This window comes from Pituophis catenifer, unplaced genomic scaffold (genome assembly GCF_029215685.1).
Source record: "Pituophis catenifer annectens isolate HBS135680 unplaced genomic scaffold, rPitCat1.0.hap2 SCAF_11, whole genome shotgun sequence".
Lineage (NCBI taxonomy): Eukaryota > Metazoa > Chordata > Lepidosauria > Squamata > Colubridae > Pituophis > Pituophis catenifer.
Window position 1 is genome coordinate 24,069,244 of NW_027256891.1, and position 20,894 is coordinate 24,090,137.

At 45.7% G+C, this 20,894-nt stretch overlaps 1 protein-coding gene across 3 annotated transcripts in view; it reads right to left on the reverse strand.

The window, feature by feature from the left end:
• Window positions 1–456: 456 nt before the first annotated feature.
• The window catches only part of ATP1B4 (ATPase Na+/K+ transporting family member beta 4), a 62,593-nt gene continuing 42,155 nt past the window's right edge, over window positions 457–20,894 (reverse strand). For 2 of the 3 annotated variants that reach the window (XM_070951663.1, XM_070951662.1), the window contains exons 2-8: window positions 13,258–13,420; window positions 9,196–9,324; window positions 7,864–7,971; window positions 6,052–6,248; window positions 4,501–4,557; window positions 3,426–3,518; window positions 457–1,872 (exon numbers count right to left, since the gene is read on the reverse strand). In XM_070951663.1, the coding sequence (XP_070807764.1) occupies window positions 1,711–1,872; window positions 3,426–3,518; window positions 4,501–4,557; window positions 6,052–6,248; window positions 7,864–7,971; window positions 9,196–9,324; window positions 13,258–13,357 (846 nt within the window). In that variant the 5' untranslated portion in view covers window positions 13,358–13,420 and the 3' untranslated portion in view covers window positions 457–1,710. Of the gene's footprint in view, window positions 1,873–3,425; window positions 3,519–4,500; window positions 4,558–6,051; window positions 6,249–7,863; window positions 7,972–9,195; window positions 9,325–13,257; window positions 13,421–16,740; window positions 16,806–16,946; window positions 17,357–20,894 lie in introns of those variants that run through there. The other variant, XM_070951661.1, reaches the window with a different exon arrangement.

Below are 20,894 nucleotides of genomic sequence, written 5' to 3' on the forward strand. Positions count from 1 at the left end.
TGACCCCGCCCATCCGGCCCCCTCCCCTCCTAGGAGTCTCCATGCAGCCCATTTTGAATGCCAGGTAAGTGCAGGGCTTTGGGAGGGCAAAAAATGGGCCTACTGGAAGTCCGGAAACAGGCCCATTTCCAGCCTCCGGAGGGCCTCCAGAGCCTGGGGGAGACCATTTTCACCCTCCCGGAGGCTCAAAGAAAGCGTCTGGAGCCTGGGAAGGGCAAAAACGCCCCCCCCCCCACCGTGGAAGCCGACTACGCCATGCCCCCATGGCCATGCCCACCCAGCAACTGAGCAGAGAACGGTTGCTAAAATTTTTCAATCCCACCCCTGGGTACAATCCATCAAAGGCATTTAAGACCTCCCCCCCTCAACTGCCATCCTTCAAGCCTTTGTGAGCCCGCAGGCAGTATACAGAAAGAGGCTTTGTTAGGCTGTAAGTCAGTCCTTTTATTTCAGGGTACAAGCATCTGAGACCCCCCCACCTCTCCACCGCCTTCCCCAGCCATTTCCATCCCTCCAGTCTAAAATGGCACCTCAGGAACGTTGGGAGGCAAACGAGAAAGCAGTCCGTACACTCTCCCAATGCTGGTTCTCCTCGTTCACGCGGACGTCTTACCACCCTGTTCCAAGGACACGAGATCGGGTTGAAGTACGCGACTCACGAAAGTCCCAATTCTGATGTCACAACTGGGTGGCGGGCCTTCCGTGGAGGTCCTTGTTCCCCGTGGGATTTAAAACGGTGCGGGGGGTGAAGGCTTTCCAAGCAAACATCTTGAGATGATCAAGGCGGAAGAACACGAGGCCCCTCCCTAGACATCCCTCTTGCCTTATCTTTGCAAACCTGATTTAAGGCATTCAAGGCTGGTGAACATGAAAAAAACCCCACATTTTCCTCTCTATTTAAGGGAATATCTTGATTGAGAAGGCCTACGCTGCCTAGGAGGACATCACTGTCGCTAAATGGAGCCAGAAAAGCTATAGGACAAAAATAACTAGGGGGCAATGTTTGAAGGGGGCAGGAGGGGGGTCAAAGATTACGCTTAAGGCCAACTAACCATTTGTTCGGTGTTGTAAATCCTAAAGTGGTTAAATCACAAGTTTTAGAAGGCTCTTTTTAATTATGGCTTTAGGAATATCCATTGCAAAAATAGTCAGAAAAAAAGCTGCCTGGTTCTCCTTCAATACCTATCCCATACTGGCCCATGAAATTAAATACAGAAATCGACTTCCGTATTGACAGTGAAGGGATCTTTCACCAAAGGGAAATTAAAAAATAATTTAAAAAAAACCCAACAAACAATAAAACCAATTATTTGGCAAAACTCTGCATCTGACGCTAAATGCCATCCCTTCCGATACACCTGGGGCAAAGATCTAAAATGTTTTTTTTTATTTAAAATGCTTTTTTTAAAAAAAAAAAATCGTTGGGCTGATGGGTTTACTCGCAGGATGAATGTTTCGAGTGCTTGAACGTTGAGTTCTGTAGTCTTATCTTGGGAGCTATCTTTATTTTTATTTTTATTTGTTTATTCTTTTTTTTTTCCAGAGAAAATCAAAAACGATCCCTCAGAATAGGAGTTGGGAGTTTCCTGGTGCTGCTACGTCAATGGCCAATTGGATTTTTTTTTCTTTTTTTCCCCCCCTCCTCCCCGCGGCGAGGAAAAACGTTTGATTGCCATAAAAGGGTGATCACAAACGGAGAGAGATCTGGCCTTAGCTGTTGACGGTTAGTGTGAAAATGATCCGTCCCAGAAACCGATCGTTGTTAACGGTGTTGATAATCCCTTTCCCGTTCAGTTGGCATTGGAGGTCCAGGGTCTGGTTTCTTGTCATTCCTGTGAACTGAATGGCTACCAAGGGTTGTGTGTAGTTGACCTGGAAAAGGGGATCAAATCAATCGAGACCTTTTTATTTCAAAGTCGGAACAGCAATAAAACGGAAAGCAATGAAAAACAACGTAAGCGATCACCTTTACAGGTGGGCTGTAAGGAATAGGTCCGTCATGGCGAACCTATGGCACGCGTGCCACAGGTGGCACGTGTAGCCATATCGGTGGGCACGCGAGCTCACTGATTTTCGGGCCTTCTGGGCCCACCAGAAATAGGGAAACAGTCTGTTTCCTGCCTCCGGAGGACCTCGGGGGGTGGTGAGGAAGGCCCATTTTTCTCTCTCCCTAGCCTCCAGAGCCTTTCTAGGAGTCTGGGGAGGGCGAAAACGGCCTCCTCCCCCCTCCCCCCTGGAGGCCCTCTGGAGGCCGACAGGCTGTTTCTGGCCTCCAGAGAGCCTCCGGGGAGGGGGTGGAGGCCGTTTTTTGCCCTCCCCAGACTCCTAGAAAGGCTCTGGAGCCTGGGGAGAAGAAAAGATGGACCTACTGTGCCATCGCGTGCCAAGAGTGGGGGGAGCAGGGGCTGTCACGCCCACATACATGGGGGCAGGGTGCATAGAATTATGAGTGTGGGCACACACACGCACAACACACACACACACACACACTCCTGGCACACGATGGTAAAAAGGTTAGCCATCACTGGAATAGAGTATCCCTTCCAGTACTAACAATTGTTAAAACAGAGAAAGCATTGATGTAAAATGCAGGCAGGTAGTCCTCTACTTATGACAACACTTGGGACTGGAACTTCCATCAGCTAAGCCTCGTTACGTGAGTCACACCCAATTTTACGAATGGTTAGTAAGTGAACCACCAGAGGTGTTGAGCTTCCCCCATGGACTTTGTTTATCAGAAGCTCCTCGGTAAGATCACAAATAGTCACCACGTGATCCTGGGATGCTACAAATGCCATAAATACATGCCCAAGCACCCCAAATTTGATCCCATGACTACGGACACTGCAGTGGGTCATTAAGTGCAAGGAAGAATCACAAGTCCATTTTTCAGGGCCATCATAACTGAATGGACGTTCAACTAAGGTTTACATGTATTGGGGAAACAACTATCTGAATGAGTACCTGTATTGGACAAACATCTGCCTGAAGGACTACCTGTGTTGGGCAAATATCTGTCTGAAAGCCTAACTATTGGACAAACATCTGTCTAAAGGAGTACTGTATTGGACAAACATCTGTCTAAAGGAGTACTGTATTGGACAAACATCTGTCTGAAATGGTATGAGTCTCCTGCTTGAGCAGGAGGTGGAAGGCCTCCAAAGTATCCAAAATATGTTATTCTCTATGTGAGCTGATATTAGGTCATTCAAAACACAATTGTAACTTAGATACAAAATTGTAAAATAATTTTTCGAGCCCCAGTAGAGCAGGATAAGTGCTGGCAGAATTGTATAGACTGTATCTCCAGGAGTTCAAAACATCTGGAGATTGTCGATGTGGACTTAAACTCTCCAGAAAGCTCCTAAATATACCACAGGGGTTATTCACACAAACATTAATCCAACCGTTAAATTTCTACTTACATGCGTAAGTTTGCCGTAATAAGGGAAATACATGGGTTCAAATGTCTCACTTGGGAAGTAGTCTACTGACTGGAGGTGACTTTGATCGCCTCTCTGCAATTCAAAACAGAATAATTATGCCAACATACGCAACAAATCGACAACAGGCGACTCCGTTGATAGAAACCGGCTAGCCACTGTACCCAGGTATAAAAATTGTCCTTCCCTTCTCCAAATTTTGGATTACAAGCAGTCCTTCACTTAACGACCACAATTGTGGCCAACAGTTCTGTTGCTCAGACATTTCTTAAGCTGAGTTTTGCCTCATTTTACGACCTTTCTTCCACAGTTGCTAAGTGAATCACTCTGAGAGACTCTGTGCCAAGTTTTGTCTTGTACTGCAGTTGGAAACAAGTTACGTGGCAGCTTGCCAAACGAGATAAGGTGTGTTGAGAAAAACTGTTTGGACAAAACTTGCTGACTGTGAATGAACGTAATTCACAGTCGTGTAAATAAAAGAGGTTTTGCCGGGATCAGTTCCTGCCTCCTGCTTGTTAAGGGAGCCTAGGTCAGAACAGACCTGTAGACCTCCAAGGATGTCTCAGCTAAACCAGAGCTGTTCTTCACTTCATTTACAGAGTCCCCAAACTGGTAAAATCTGATTTAAATGGTAACCACCTCTTACTGCTCACATATTATGTCAAAATTGGTACCTTGGTAGTACAGTGGTCTAAAGCACCCTGTTATTAAGAACAGCTGCCTGCAATTACTGCAGGTTCGAATCTCGCCAAGGCTCAAGGTTGACTCAGCCTTCCATCCTTTCTAAGGTAGGTAAATTGAGGACCCAGTTGTGGGGGCAATAAGCTGACTTTGTATAAATATACAAAAAGGATGAAGGCTATTGCTGAGCACATTGTAAGCCGCCCTGAGTCTCCGGAGAAGGGCGGCATATAAATCAAATTTAAAAAAAAAAAATTGTGTCCCGTTAAAAAGAAAAAAAAATAGGGAGGTTGGATAGGTTTGCCTCAAGAGTTTGGCTGCCAAGAATATCTGGTGCAAATTTGCAAATGGAACCAATAAAATCAAGATAACTTACCTGGATTTTGCAACTCACAGTAATTGGAGTGCCATAGCCAGGCTGATACCCGATAATCTGCAAAAAAAAAAAACCCAAGAGCTTTTTAATTCCCTTTAAAAACACATTGATCTTCCAAACTCCATTTTGCTGCAGGTAAAATGAAAAAAACAAGAGATCAGAAGCTACAAGTGCTTTGAACTTCCTGTCTGCTTTGTTTTCGAGGGCCGCAGAACTGTTCACGCAGCCTTCCTCAATCTCTCCTTACCAAGTTTTAGTTTTATTTTCTTCATCAAATTTATAAAGCGGCCCATCCGAGCAGAATGCCCGATATCTAGAAGAAGCAAGTTTAAGACTGCCACCTGAGTTGAGATAATACAATATGTAAGTCAGTGTTTTTCAAATTTTGCAACGTTAAGACGGGTGGACTTCAACTCTCAGAATTGCTTCCCTAAGTCAAGCTATTTTCCAGGGGTTCGGGAGAACCTCTAGCTAAGATTCTGTGCAGTTCGGAGAACCCCCAAATCCCACACCTGGCTGGCCCCGCCCACCCCACCCCACCCCTCCCAGGAGTCCCCACATGGCCTGTTTTGGATCCAAGTAAGTGCAGGGCAGATGCGGAGGCTTAGGGAGGGCGAAAAACGGGCCTACCGGAAGTTCAGGAAGGCCAAAAACAGGCCCATTTCTCCGATTCATGCTCTGGAGAACCTCCAGAGCATGAGGGGCTGTTTTCGCCCTCCCGGAGGCTCGAGGAAAACCTCTGGATCCCGGGGAGGGCAAAAACGCCCCCTCTTGCTGTGGTGCAGAAGGCCAACTAGGCCATGCCCACTGTGGCCACGCCCACCCAGCAACCGGGCAGAGAACCCTTGCTAAAATTTTTGAAGCCCACCCCTGACCTGAAGGTAGGACAAGAAGCAATGGATGGAAACGAATCAAGGAGAGAAGCAACCTCGAACTAAAGAGACATTTCCTGGCAGAACAATTTGTCTCCAGAAGTTGTGGGTGCTCCCATCACTGGAGGCTTTTAAGAAGAGATTGGAGAATCATGTTGTCCGGAGTGGTATAGGACCTTCTGCCTGAGCCGTGGGTTGGACTAGAAGACCTCCCAAGATCCCTTCCAACTTTCTTATTCTACGTTCCAGTTGGACGGAACTGCCTGCTTTCTCTCTGTCTCCTGCGCCGATAAAGCATCAGAAGCAACGGATGGAAACTAATCAAGGAGAGAAGCAACCTAGAACCACGGAGAAATTTCTTGACAGTTGGAACAATTAACCAGTGGAATGGCTCCCCTCCAGAAGTTGTGGGTGCTCCATCACTGGAGGCTTTTAAGAAGAGATTGGACAACCATTTGTCTGGAACAGTATGGGGTCTCCTGGTTGAGTAGGACTAGAAAACCTCCAAGGTCCCTTCCAACTTTGTTATTCTGTAAAGCCACTGTTTCTTCTCCCTTGCTTCGTGTCCACCTACGTGCTTGACTTGACCCACTGCAAGCATCAGAGCTGCCAGTACTCAAACCTCTAAAATACACCCACCCACCCCCAAGAGGATGTAAGCAAGTATAAAATGACCTACACGATTCATCTTTAACAATATGCAAGGTTGGCCCTGTGAATATCCAAAGGTTTGATCCTGAACTCCGGAACACTTCATCAATTGGGACCTCTTGAATTGGCAAGCTTTCTTCACCACGGTTTCGTCGCTGTCTTGCACGAAATATGAGCCCGGGGTGCACGGGATGTTTCTGGCTTCTTGAACCTTGTCGTCGTACTCTAAAGAAAAACAGAGAAACCTTGAGGCACTATACTGTTTCAACGGGTTTTGTTGTTTGCTGGGCTTTTGTTCTGACCCAGCTCCCCAAACACGACAAACCCTCTGAAGTTAACTCAAAAATTCCTTTATTAGGAATGCCAGCAGCCCCAGCAAAAAGTTTCTCTCTCACCACAGGCTAATAAGTCCATCCAGCAGGGAGATGAATAGTTGTCTGCCACATCTATTCATCTCCGCCCCTGCCTTTTATCCCCAGAGCTAGGTTTCGCTAGCAGCAGTGGCTCTTCTGTCCCAAGGACCGGCCCATAGATTTCCACTGCTCTCCTCTCCTCTGCCTTCTGCCCATCTACACGTCAGGCACTGGACCCAGCTGTTCCTCCTCTTCCTCATCAGCCACCTCCAGACCTGGGGGCTGTTGATTCTCCATTTGAGGGCTGACGGATGTCCCAGACTCCACCTCTGTCTCTCTCTCTCTGCCAGCTCCATTCCCTCTTCCCCCTCGGAGCTCTCAGGTTGCCTTGATGCTGACCTTGACTCCCACGCCTCCTCCTCCTCTGCAGGTCCGGCGGCCAACAGGCCACAACAGCTTTTCAGGACAAAAAAAGCTCCTTCTCTTTTCAGAATCAGGCCCTTTGGTAGGGAAGATGTCCCTTGTGGATTTGGTTCTAAGACTTTGATATTTCTATGATAGTAGTGGACTATTCCAGAGAACCAGTCTGGCCTAGTCGTTAAGGCACCCAGCTAGAAATTAAGAGACCGGGAGTTCTAGATTCCCCCTTATGCATGAAAGCTGGATAGATGGCTTTGGACCAATCACACAGCTTACGCATACACTGTTTTTAAAACTACATATTTCTTTGTGGAAGGGGACAACTTTTGCTTTTCTTAAAGGCAGTCCCTTTATCCTTCGTCCGGAGCCCCAACCCAAATACCATTCAAAAGAGCAAATTATGCACATGTTTTTGGAGCTCTTAATAGCGGAAGTTGTCAGGCAAATTCAGGGGTGAAATCTACTTACTTTCCCTACCAGTTCGGAAGTGCATGCATCGCGCGCTGACCCTCTGTGCATGCACAAACCAGAGGTGAAATGCTCCCGGATTGGACCAGATTGCCTGATCCAGTAGCGATCTTGGCCGGTGGTTCGGCGATCCGGTAGCAACAGCCAAACATAGCTCCGCCCACCCAGCCGGGTGTCATTACTTCCTGGTTTCGGCGCATGCGCTTCCGAACAGGTAAGGAAGGTAAGTAGATTTCACCCCTAACACAAACCCTTCTGCACATGCGCAGAGGGTAAAAAAACAGGTTACTTCCTGGTTAAAACCAGGAAGTAACAATGACCGGGTGGGTGGATGAAGACTCGCGCTGCCGTCGCTACCGGTTCTCCGAACCACCCGCCGCCATCGCTACCAGTTCTGTCGAACCGATCTGAACCGGTAACATTTCACCCCTGGTCAAATTGGTTTTTCTTTAAGTATGGAATTTTGGGGTTTGAAATCAAAACAGGAATGGAGAAGGAAGGAAATGCTGCTGCAACTTTTTGGAGGCAAAGAAAAAAAAATATAAACCACCAGACAATGAATAGATAAAGAGTTACACGAAGGAAGAAAGGAAAGTCACCTTTTAAGAACTGTTCCAGGTTTTCCACATAAGGCTGCCATGAACTAGGCTGGGAAACTCTGAAGGCAATGTTGTAGGCTTGCTTTACGTATGGCCTAATCGTAACTCCTGCAAAAATAAATTTAAAAAGGTAAAACAAACAAACAAACACCAAAATAGGACTGACTTCTTAGATCTTAGACGTTAAGACTTGTGGACTTCAACCCCCAGAATTCCTCAGCTAGCAAAGCTGGCTGAGGAATTCTGGGAGTTGAAGTCCACAAGTCTTAACGTTGCCAAGTTTGGAGACCCCTGTCTTAGATCAACATCCCCAAAGCATCCTTTCCGATGATATTGGCCAACTCTTCCCCCAAAACATGGCAGATGCAAGGACGACGAATCCTACCCAATTGGTAAATCGATTATTTCATATCCACATCATAGTTGCCCCTAATTTTAGCCAGCATAGCCATAGCAATAATACTTAAGACTTATATACTGCTTTATAGCAGGGGTGAAATCTATTTACCTTCCTTACTGGTTCAGAAGCGCACGCACCCTATGTGCAAAACTTTCTGCGCATGCGCAGAAGGTGAAAAAAAACATTATTTCCTGGTTAAAACCAGGAAGTAATGACACCCGGGCAGCAATCACTACCGGATCGCCAAACCACAGGGAAAAATCACTACCGGATCGGGCAATCCGGTACAATCCGGGAGCATTTCACCCCTGCTTCATAGCACTTTACAAGCCTCTCTGAGTGGATTAAAGAATCAGCAATGTGCGCCTCCCCAAACAATCTGGGTCCTCATTTGACTGACCTCGGAAGGATGGAAAAGGCTGCGTCAAGCTTGAACTGCTCAGAATCGAACTCCTGGTGGTGGGCAAAGCTAGCAATAGCAATAGCACTTATATACCACTTTACAGCCCTCTCTGAGCAGTTTACATCTTGCCTCTCAACAATCTGGGTCCTCATTTGACTGACCTCGGAAGGATGGAAGGCTGAGTCAACTTGAATTGGTCAGGATCAAACTCCTGGCAGTGGGCAGATTTACCAATAGCACTTAGACTTATGTATCTCTTCACAATGCTTTACAGCACTCTCTAAGCAATTTACAGAGTCAGCATCTTGTCCCCCTCAACAATTTGCGTCCTCATTTGACCTCGGAAGGATGGAAGCCTGAGTCAACCTTGAGCCAGTGTGAATCGAACTGCAGGCAATGGGCAGAGTTAGCCTGCAATGCTGCATTCTAACCGCTGCGCCACCACGTATCCCCTCTGCTCTAAGTCCCTGCACACCCTTGAGGTCCTCCCCTCAAATGGACCCCTTACAGACCTCACTGGAACACTTACCTGGTGGGGCCACCCTGTCCCTGTACCTCGGCGTGTAGGGACTCAGCGTGATCAAGACTACGTACATACAGAATATGAACATGCCAGCCAGGAACGTGTACAGGGCAATGTAAAAAAGGAGTATCAGACCTGAGAGAAGGAGAAGAGCTGTTAACTGATGGCCTTGTGATGGGTGCTCCATTGCTGGAGGTTTTCAACAAGACACTGGACAGCCATTAGTCTGCAATAATGTTTGTTTGTTTGTTTATATTCGATTTATGTAGTGGTCCATCTTAGCTTTGTTGTTGTGGTTAGTTGCAAAGTCATGTCCGACCGATCGTGACCCCATGGACAACGTTCCTCCAGGCCAGGAGTCAGCAACCCGTGGCTCTGGAGCCGCATGTGGCTCTTTCATCCCTCTGCTGCAGCTCCCTGTCGCCAATCAGCTCCACAATTGATAGGGCTTTCAGTTAGGACAGGTAGAGGAAAAAGGATGCCGCGCTAGGAGGAGACTCTATGGTGGGGGAACCGGACTTCCGGTCGGCTCCAGAATTGAACAGGGGGGGGCTTCCGGTTAGGACCTTTGTGGCTCTATGAGTGTTTAAGGTTGCCGATCCCTGCTCCAGGCCTTCCTGTCCTCTACCATCCTCTGGAGTCCATTTTAAGTTCATCCAGCATCGTATCTTTTTAGTTCTTGTCCATGGGGTTTTCATGGCAAAGATACTGGAGTGGGTTGCCATTCCTTTCTCCAATGGATCACATTTTGTCAGAACTCTCTGCTATGACCTGTCCATCTTGGGTGGCCCTGGACGGCATAGCTCATAGCTTCATTGAGCTACGCAAGCCCCTTCGCCACGACAAGGCAGTAATCCATGAAGGGGTAATCCATCTCAGCTACAGAGATCAAATATAAATAAATATTTGGGCGGCTCATATAGAATCTCCAGCTCAAGCAGGGGTTGGTCGAGAAGACCTCCAAAGGTCCCATGTAACGTTCTTATTCTATGTTCCAGTTGGGCAGAGAATGGCCTGCTTCCTCCCTGTCTCCTGCACCAGAAGACAAGACAAGCAACGGATGGGAACTAACCAAGGAGAGAAGCAACTTAGAACTAAGGAGAAATTTCCTGACAGTGAGAACAATTCACCAGTGGAACAACTGGCCTCCAGAAGTTGTGAATGCTCCACCACTGGAGGTTTTTAAGAAGCGATTGTCCGGAATGGTATAAGATCTTCTGCTTGAGGAGAAGGTTGGACTAGAAGACCTCCAAGGTCCCTTCCAACTCTGTCATTCTGTTGTTCCATTAAAGGCTTCGTCTCGGGAGAATAAAGGCCTTTTTTTTTGCTTTAAAAATAATACTAATACTAATAATAATGCATGAAAGTAAATCCTGCGGAGGGTTCTTGGCGTGTTTTAATTTCCCAGCGGGGACCCAAATGCATTTTCCAGGACAGGCTTTGAGTGCAGCTGTGACTTCTGGCCTCTGCGTTCCTGAGGTGTTTACGTTATGGGGGAATTTGGAGTTCTGGGAACAAACCGGCCGGCCGTGGGCACAGGACATGGGGGGGGAGGGGGGAGCTGCTGAAAGACGGGGGGGGGGGAAAGAAACAAAACTTAATTTGGACCCGCGAGCTTCTTTGGCGTGGGGTCAAGAAGGGCCGGGAGGGAGCCTCTCTTTGAACGCAGCAAGGCAGAACCGGCATGGCAGGAGAAGCAGCGGGGATGCTGCTGGCAAGGCATGGAACGGCTCACACGGGCCCGTTGAATTGGGACACGGGGAGTCCTCGACTTACGACCACGACTGAGGGCCCCCCCCCCCCGATTTCTGTCGCTAACTGAAACATTTCTGGTGAATTTTGCTTCGTTTTACGAAACTTTCCTGCTCCGGTGGTTTGGTAAATCCCTGCCGTTGTGAATGCAGGCAATCCTCGTCTTACGACCACAACTGTGTCCCAAACGTCTGTCGAATTCTGTGAATTCCCTCCCCCCCGCCATTTTACCACAGTTCACATGTGAACCCCTGCAGTTGTGAATGCAGGTGATCCCCGTCTTACGACCACAACCGAGTCCCAAACGTCTGTCGATAAGCGAGACATTCGTTCCGTGAATTTTTTTTCCTCTCCGTTTTACCACAGTTCGCAAGTGAACCCACGCGGTTGTGAATGCAGGCAATCCTCGTCTTTTGAGCACAACTGAGTCCCAGACATCTGTCGCTAAACGAGACATTCAATTCCGTGAATTTTCCCCCCGTTTTACCAGAGTTCACAAGTGAACCCCTGCAGTTGGGAACTTATTCACACGGTTGTGAAGGGAATCTGGTTCCCCTTCCCCCATTTGGTTAGTCAACAGGTCGCAAAAGGGGAACACCTGACCCGGGACGCCGCACAACCGTCATAAATGCGAGACGCTTGCCAAGCGTCTGAATTTTGATCCCGCGACCATGGGAATGCTGCAACGGTCGTAAGTATGAAAAACGCTCCTAAGCCCCTTTTTTTGAGTGCCGTGGTCACTTTGAAATGTCACTCAGTGAATTGTTGTAAGTCGAGGACCACCTGTAACACGGTTGTTAAGTGAATCCGGCTTCCCCATTGACTTTGTGGCAAAAGGAGAATCCCATGAAACCCGGGATGCTACAACTGTCATAAATGTGAGACCGTTGCCCAGCATCTGAATTCTGATCCCACATCCATGGGGAAGCTGCGATGGTCATAAGAGTGAAAAATGGTCACGAGGGATTTTTTTTGTTGTTGTTGTAACTTCAAATGGCCACTCAATGAAGGGGTTGTAAATGTTCTTCCTGTAATTCTTTTTCCATCTCTGCTAACGGCTCCTACTTGTAGCAAAAGGCAGGGGTGGCTTAAAGACTCTGAATCAAATCCAAAATATTTGGAATACAAATTTTCGTCCTTCTGTTAATTTCACGGGAAGGAAAATGATTGGCGTATAGATAAATCCTCAACTTACAACTGTTACAATGGCGTTTTTAATGAACGGTTCGGTAGAACGGTTCAGTTCAGAAATACCGGCAGTCCTCGACTTTTGACGGAAAGTCACAAAGGCACTGAGAAAAAAGGGAGTTCTAAGTGATCTGAAGAAGCTCCTTGAATGAGAAGCGAAACGTCTTCAAAGAAAAACCAGTCCAGTTGCCTCGAAAAAAGCACCTTTGAGACAGCCATGATCTGGATGACTGAGAATCTCCATACCCACCTTAGTTTCTATCCTGATGCACTAAACTGTGCTTTTATTATATACATTTTAAGCTATATTTGGCTGCATTTTTACAGCACACTAGTAACAGAACAGAATAACGAAGGGACCTTGGAGATCTTCTAGTCCAACCCCCTACTCAAGCAGGAAACCTTATACCATTTCGGACAAATGAGTGTCCAATCTCTTCTTTAAAACTTCCAGTGTTGGAGCATTCACAACTTCTGGAGGCAAATTGTTCCACTGATTAATTGTTCCCACTGTCAGGAAATTTCTTCTTAGTTCTAAGTTGCTTCTCTCCTTGATGAGTTTCCACCCGTTGCTTCTTGTCCTGCCTTCAGGTGCTTTGGAGAATAGCTTGACTCCCTCTTCTTTGGGGCAGCCCCTGAGATATTGGGAGACTGCTCTCATGTCTCCCCTAGTCCTTCTTTTCATCATACCCAGTTCCAGCAACTGTTCTTTATATGTTTTAGCCTCCAGTCCGTGAATCGTCTTTGTTGCTTAAGCTATAAATGAAGGCTAGCATTGGCACTCAGTCTTAAATCAAAGTTGCAACCTACGAATGATGCTTTTAAAACTGTATGTGGACACGCTCACTTCATTAAGACAGATGAAGCAGACCAAAAAGATTGACCATAATAGATGTGCTGACCTATGCGGGTTTAGCAGGAACGAATTAATAATATCTTCGTAACCGAAATAAATGCAAATTTCACTCCATATTTATTCCTCCCCCGGTGTTAAACTGTAAATGTTAGGTTTCTCATCCACTTTATTTAAAAAAAAAAAAAAAAATCATGCACACGGATGCAATATTGATACAACTTTCATCCTTATCTCAAGAGGAAATTAAATGACGAGTGATCAATTTCACTTACTCCAGCTCCGAGCGGTCCGGCCCAAACATTCCCGGGTATCTGGATTCCAAATGAAAGTTTTAAATTCTTTCATCCTTTCGCCTCGCGTTTTCTTGCCCATCGCTCGTTCTTTCTTTTGTTCCTCTTCTGCATCCAGCTGATGTCTCTCTTCATCCTTATTTTCCTGGAATGATGACAAAGCAAACCCCACACGCACACACCATGAGTGAAATGTTCTGGCCTATTTTGCTTGTTGTTTTCATTTCTTCCTCCCTCCCCCCTCCCCTCCATCATTCCTTCCCACTAAAATAATCCCATTTGTCAGAAATAAGCACCGGAGTTGGTGGAAAGTTTCCATTGTGTCATCATTGCTCCTTATCAAATCTTTTCAAAGTGGCAAGAAGGAATAGGATAGGATAGGATAGGATAGGATAGGATAGGATAGGATAGGATAGGATAGGATAGGATAGGATAGGATAGGATAGAATTAGAATTAGAATTAGAATTAGAATTAGAATTAGAATTAGAATAAGAATAAGAATAAGAATAAGAATAAGAATAAGAAATAGGATAGGATAGGATAGGATAGGATAGGATAGGATAGGATAGGATAGAATAGAATAGAATAGAATAGAATAGAATAGAATAGAATAGAATAGAATAGAATAGAATAGAATAGAATAAGGAAAGAATAGAATAAGAATAGAATAGATTAAGAATAAGAATAAGAAAAGAATAGAATAAGAATAGAATAGAATAGAATAGAATAGAATAGAATAGAATAGAATAGAATAGAATAGAATAGAATAGAATAGAATAAGGAAAGAATAGAATAAGAATAAGAATAGAATAGAATAGAATAGAATAGAATAGAATAGAATAGAATAGAATAGAATAGAATAGAATAAGGAATGGGGATAGGATAGGATAGGATAGGATAGGATAGGATAGGATAGGATAGGATAGGATAGGATAGGATAGGATAGGATAGGATAGGATAGAATAACAGAGTTTGAAGGGACCTTGGAGATCTTCTAGTCCAACCCACTGCCTAAGCAGGAAACCCTACACCACTTCAGACAAATGGTTATCCAACCTCTTCTTAAAAACTTCCAGTGTTGGAGCATTGACAACTTCTGGAGGCAAGTTGTTCCACTGATTAATTGTTTTCACTGTCAGGAAATTTCTCCTTAGTTCTAAGTTGCTTCTCTCCTTGATTAGTTTCCACCCGTTGCTTCTTGTCCTGCCCTCAGGAGCTTTGGAGAATAGCTTGCCCCCCCCTCTCTGTGACAGCCCCTCAAATATTGGAAGACTGTTCGCCTGTCTCCCCTGGTCCTTCTCTTCACTAGACTAGCCAGGCCCAGTTCCTGCAACCGTTCATCATATGTTTTAGCCCAGTGGTCCCCAACCCCCGGTCCGCGGACCGGTGCCGGGCCGTGGAGTACCTGGCACCGGGCCGCGCAGCGGCCGGGGGACATGAACGCTGCAGCGCAAAGGCTCCTGGGCCGTGCGCAAAAGCTCCTGGGCCGTGCGCAAAGGCTCCAGGGAAGAGAGCCCCATGCAGGTACGCACGTGTGGCCCAAAGCCCCCACCCCTGCGCGCGCTCAGCGGGCCACGGTAAAATTATCAAAGGCTGATTGGTCCGCGGCGATAAAAAGGTTGGGGACCACTGTTTTAGCCTCCAGTCTCCTAATCATCCTGGTTGCTCTTCTCTGCACTCTTTCTAGAATCTCCACGTCTTTTTTACATCGTGGTGACCAGAACTGGATGCAGGATTCTAGGTGTGGTCTTACCAAAGAGAGAGAGAGAGAAAGAGTGAAAAGACTTGGGCAACTCAGGAGTTGCTGAATTACCCAAATAAATGAGGGCAGATGGACCTACCTAAAAGTTTGGGGTCAGATAATTGGATCCTTGTACCAAAGAATCCAACGGAGCAACATTTTTTTTTCATTCTTTGGTTTTGTTATTTCCAGCACTACTCAACCAGAAAAATAGTCTCTGAAAGGGGGAGGGGGAGGAAGAAGAGGAGGAGGAGAAAGACTCTGTGGTCCTTAGTGCTCTCTGAGGATTTTTGATTATTTGCCTGCAGAGCTTTTATTGCTCAACAAGGGAACACCGTCAAGGCTGAATGGTGATGGTGGCTAGCACCGATGAGACGACGTAGTAGGGTAATGAAACGTCTGCAAGCAAATAACTTGCATAAGTTATAAGAGCCTTGGTGGTGCAGCAGACTAAAGTGCTGTTAAGTAGCACCAGCTGCCTGCAATTACTGCAAGTTCAAATCTCACCAGGCTCAAAGTTGACTCAGCCTTCCATCCTTTCGAGGTAGGTAAAATGAGGACCCGGATTGTGGGGGCAATAAGTTGACTTTGTATAAAAAAGAACACCGCTTAGGGGGGCCCGAAAGCCCTACTAAGCAGGTATATACAAAAGTATGAAGGCGATTGCTTAACGCATTGTAAGCCGCCCTGAGTCTCCGCAGAAGGGCGGCATATAAATCGAACCAATAAATAAATAAACCAAGTTCAGAGAGCACCAAGGAGCCCACCTTCCTCCTCCTCCTCCTCCTCCTCCTCCTCCTCCCTGCAAACCCCATTTCTTTCTGTCACTGATGATACCTCATCCAATAATGAAATATCTGCAAGCAAAGAACCAAGCTCAAAAAACACAGAGGATTGCACGTTTTTCCTCCTTCATTTCTCCTCCTCCTCCTCCTCTTCCTCCTCCTCCCCCCCCTCCCCCACAAACCTCATTCCCTTCTAGCATTGATGATGTTAACTAGTTGGGTAATGAAACATCTGCAAGTAAACAAGCAAACTCAGCGAGCACCAAGGATCCTATAGTCCTCCTCCTCCTCCTCCTCTCCGCAAACTCCCTTCCAGCACTTCAATTAAATGTCCTTAAAATCTCTAAATGTGGCCCAGGGAGGGAAGGGTTAGTTTTAGCCACTTTGGTTTGCAAACCATGGTTTATGTCTTAACGTGCTATGCACAGCCCGGCAAACCATGTTTTATTCAATCATATGGTTAAACGAACTCCAGTTTAATGTGATGCATGAATCTAGCAAATGGGAGAGTCATTTGAGGTTCGTCGAAACAAGCCGGTAGTGCCCAAAAATACTTGGATGGCACATACCCTTCCAGGCAAGAATGCTTGAGTCAAAGCCATGTTCAAATCGTCTTCTTAAGTTCACGAAGGCCCAGTTTATTATATACCTCAATGAAATTGGCCATATTTTGGACACTGATTTCATTATTCCCCGTTGAAAACAACCTCAATCCACCACAGCTTTTCTATTCTTCAACAAACAACGATTCCATCTGCCTAATTACGCCCAACCATTCGTATTTTTTTTTTCTCTTTCGAAATATTCGAAACCAGGGGCATCTGCTAAGCCCAGATAAAGCTAGTTAGTGCAATTTGGGCACAGGTCTCCCATCTATTAAGTTTAGCAATGTGGAGACCCTGGAAGAAAATCAACAACACCCAGTAAGGTTAACTTACCGGTGTTTGAAGTTGGTTCATGTGATGATCTGTGGAAGCTCCAGAGGTGTCTTTGGTAGCCATTGCTTTGTAAAAAACGAAAACAAAACGAAAAACGCAAAACGGGGAATAGAATTAATATGAGAAGCCGGCTCTGGAATGAAAGCCACTTCTACTGGCTCCGCAAAGTTCAACCGAACTTCTTTAGGAAAACCATCCAGACTCACGTATAGAAAGCAGATTCGCCTCGTCTGCTGGGAATGTGGGGAGAATAACCCCAAAAACTGACGGTTGAAACTCGGGGACTTCTTTGCTGCCAGTCCCAGGTGACGACTGTTGCTCTTTCAATGTTGCCCAAGGCAGGGGAGAAATGCAGTTGGCCAGCCGTCAAGGTGGGGATTGCTTTCCTCTGGCAAGTGACGTCATGCAATTCAAGGCTAAATAAGAGTTCGGGGGCCTGTCCATCGAAGACCATTGAGGTACACTAAGGAGTTTGCTGGAGAAGAACTTTTCTAAGAGAGCAGAGACCCATCCTGATTCGGTCTAGGCAAGCCTGGGATCAGTTTTTAGACCGTTTGTGACACCGTCGGACTTGAATGGAGAGCAGAGACTGTACGAGCAAAGGTGTTCCTGTCAGTCACGGTTGGGTGGATGGGATCATGGAGACTTGATTTGATTGCTCTCAAAAGTTCAGGGAATCAGATTTGGCTATATTTATCCCTCTGTGCTCATTCAGGCTGAGCGGATGGGATTCTGCGGGGTCAGTTTCCCAGCTGTCTAAGGTTCCGCGAATCATCTGAAGAACCTCAGAGGCCTCGTGGCACAATGCCGAGGTTGGGTGTTCCCTGGAATGGGCGGGGTGAGCATCAAGCAGGTGGGTGGGGCAAGCATTGAGCAGGCAGGGCGAGTGAGCGGCGACCGGGCGACTAGGGCAGGGGCGTGGCCAGCCAGACGTCATTACCAGTTCAGCAAACCAGGTCAAATTTTCCCTACCGGTTCGCCTGAACCGGTGCGAACCAGCTGAATACCACCTCTGGTGCTCCGGATGGGTTCCTGGTGGCACAAAATGTGCCCTCATCTTCTCCCAGTTTGGGGGTATCCAATGCTAAGGTATGCATCTTGGTATCTCCCCTTGCTTTGGCTTTTTGGATAATAGCCTAACTAACAGCTGTTCTCCGAGCCAAGCTTTAGACCAGAGATGTCCAACCGTGGCAACTTTAATACCTGTGGACTTTTAACTCCCAGAATTCGTCTGCCAACCATGCTTGTTTCATTTTTCATGTTTCGTTTTTAGATCACAAATCCCTAAGGACTGAAACATCCATCCATCCTTCCTGAAATATCCTGAACATAGCCAACTGCTATGAAAATTAGAAACGCACCTGTTGTTTCAAAGGTTCTCTAATGTTATCTTACGGTTAATGTAATTTAAATTAATACCAGTTCAGTTGTTCTCACCCCATCCATGGCTGTCTGTCATGGTGCACATTTTGTCCCTTGCCCTCTGAAGTCATTGATATTAGAATTAAACTAGAATAACAGACTTGGAAGGGATCTTTGAGGTCTTCTAGTCCAACCCCCTGCTTAGGCAGGAAAGAGGAAACCCTCAAATGTTTGTCCAATCTCTTCTTAAAAACCTCCAGTGTTGGAGCATTCACAACTTCTGGAGGCAATTTGTTCCACTGGTTAATTGTTCTGACTGTCTGGAAATTTCTCCTTAGTTCTAGGTTGCTTCTCTCCTTGATGAGTTTCCACCCATTGCTTCTTGTCCTACCCTCAGGTGCTTTGGAGAATAGCTTGATTCCCTCTTCTTTTTGGCAGTCCCTGAGATAATGGAAGACTGCTATCATGTCTCCCCTGGTCCTTCTTTTCATTAAACTAGACATACCCAGTTCCTGCAACCGTTCTTCATATGTTTTAGCCTCCAGTCCCCTAATCCTCTTGTTTGCTCTTCTCTGCGCTCTTTCTAGAGTCTCAACATCTTTTTTACATCATGGCGACCAAAATTAGATGCAGCATTCCAAGCGTGGTCCCTACTCCCCCAATTTGACCTGTTGTACTTAATCTGCATCATGGATCTTTTCAGCCTGCTTCCTGGCAACCCCCAGGGAAAAGGGTGAACTGCTCTTAGCCTGAAAGAAAATTGTTCACTCTCCATCAATAGCCGCTAACTATGAGCCAAGAACGAGCAGAGTTTTCCCAGACTGCTCTACATAGTAGGCATTTCTCCAGAGCGGTGTCTCTTAATCTCTGCACCTTGAAGATTGTGTGGGCTTCAATTCCCAGAATTTCCCAATCCTTACATCTTCAAAGTCCAGAGGATGAAAAACACTGCTCCAAAGCATTCTGGGAAGTTTAAGCTGGTCATAAGGCTCAGAGAGTTTGAGTGGTGTGGTGGCCTAGAGATGGAGCTCTCGCCTCACAATCAGGAGGCTGTGAGTTCGATCCTAGGTAGAGACAGATATTTCTCTCTCTGGGCACAATGAGAATATATCTGCTGAAAAAAACTCCACATTGGCGATAGGAAGGGCATCCGGCCAGTAAACACTCAGCTCCATTCAGTTGCCTAAACTCCACCCCGCAAGGGATTATGGGGTCATTAAAAGAAGATGATAAGGCTCAGAGAGTTGAGTCGTTCTTTTTAAACAATTAAATCACCAGTTAAATGAGTGGAAATTGGCTAACTAATGACGCTATAGGGGGAAATGATTTATCACTTGTATTTTTAATGTACACTGAGAGCTTATGCACCGGAGACAAATTCCTTGCGTGTCCAATCACACTTGGCCAATAAAGAATTCTATTCTATTCTAAAACAACAACAACAATAACAACAACCTAAATCCATTGAAATCCAGATCTGAGATTTGGCAAAACGATCCAAATTATTTCGCTGACTTCCAGCTGGAACCTCCAGCCATCCAGCCACTCTCTCTTTCTCCCAGGTCTCCTGCAAATATGATTTATCTATTTTTCCCATCACTCCACCCCGACTCCATCCCACCTTAGAAGCAGGGCATTCTACAGATCATCTCAAATGAATTGTGCACCCCCACCCGCCCTACAGAAAGAGGCCACACTGAAAAGAGGAATAACACTCTCTACATAGCCAGATAGATGTGTTTTCCAAAGCTGCTTCTATTTTTGGCTCTGGGATGATCAGGTTACACCGACTAGATAGATGTCTGGTGTTTTCCCCTCTTTTTAAATTATCTTCTGCCCTCTCCTGGCTACGTCTGACCCTCAAGGAAAGGATTTAATCCTGAGAGAGATTCAACTTCACACAACTGACTTTTTATTTTTATTTTGAAAGGTTCCTTGAGCCTTCAAATAGGGCCAAGAAATCTCCTCCAGGAAATAGAGCCCCTGAATTTTAAAATTCTGAGCCCACAATCTTTTCGATCTCAATTCTGTATTCACGAGGAAGAATTCATATCAAAGGAACTTAAGGGACAAGCTATACTTTCAAATCTGCTTATTTTCAGATTTTATCAAGACAGTTTTCAACCAATACAGCTGCTTTATGAAAAAAAATGCTGGTTTTTTTTTTTCTTATTGGAAAATATTGGAATTTGTATTGAAAAATTGGATGTTCTTATCCCACTGAAGGCCTTTTTCCAACTACAATTACTGCAATACCTTTCCTTTGGCCTTACATGATGTCACTTTTTCCTTGTTTATGAAGAATTTTGTGTATTCCTTTAAAAAGATATTCCTTTTGCAAAGACCTGCAGCCTTGTGCATTCCTAATTGATTCCTCCTCTTCAAATTATTTGAGAAGTAGTTTAGGCTGGACCTTGAACCTCAACATCCATCAGTCATGTCAAAAACGAAGAGCTTTTTTTTTTTTTAAATCCTCTTTACATTAAACCTGCTCAATTATCCGAAAATATGCCAGAAGGACCATTTATTGCAAACCCCAAACCCTTTTTTTTAAAAAAAGATTAAAAGACAGCGAGGCAAATCTGTTTTTAAGATATTCCCTAGCGGAGGAAGCAGCCAAAATAGACGATCATCATCATCATCATCATCATCAATATGTTCTTAATGAAAGATTGGCCTGTCCCCTCTGCAAGGCCGGCGAATAAGGCAGATTGAAGGATCTTCTCAAAGCCGACCATCCTGGCTGAACGGAGAGTTTCAATCCAGGAAACGTGGCCACTGATGCATCATCT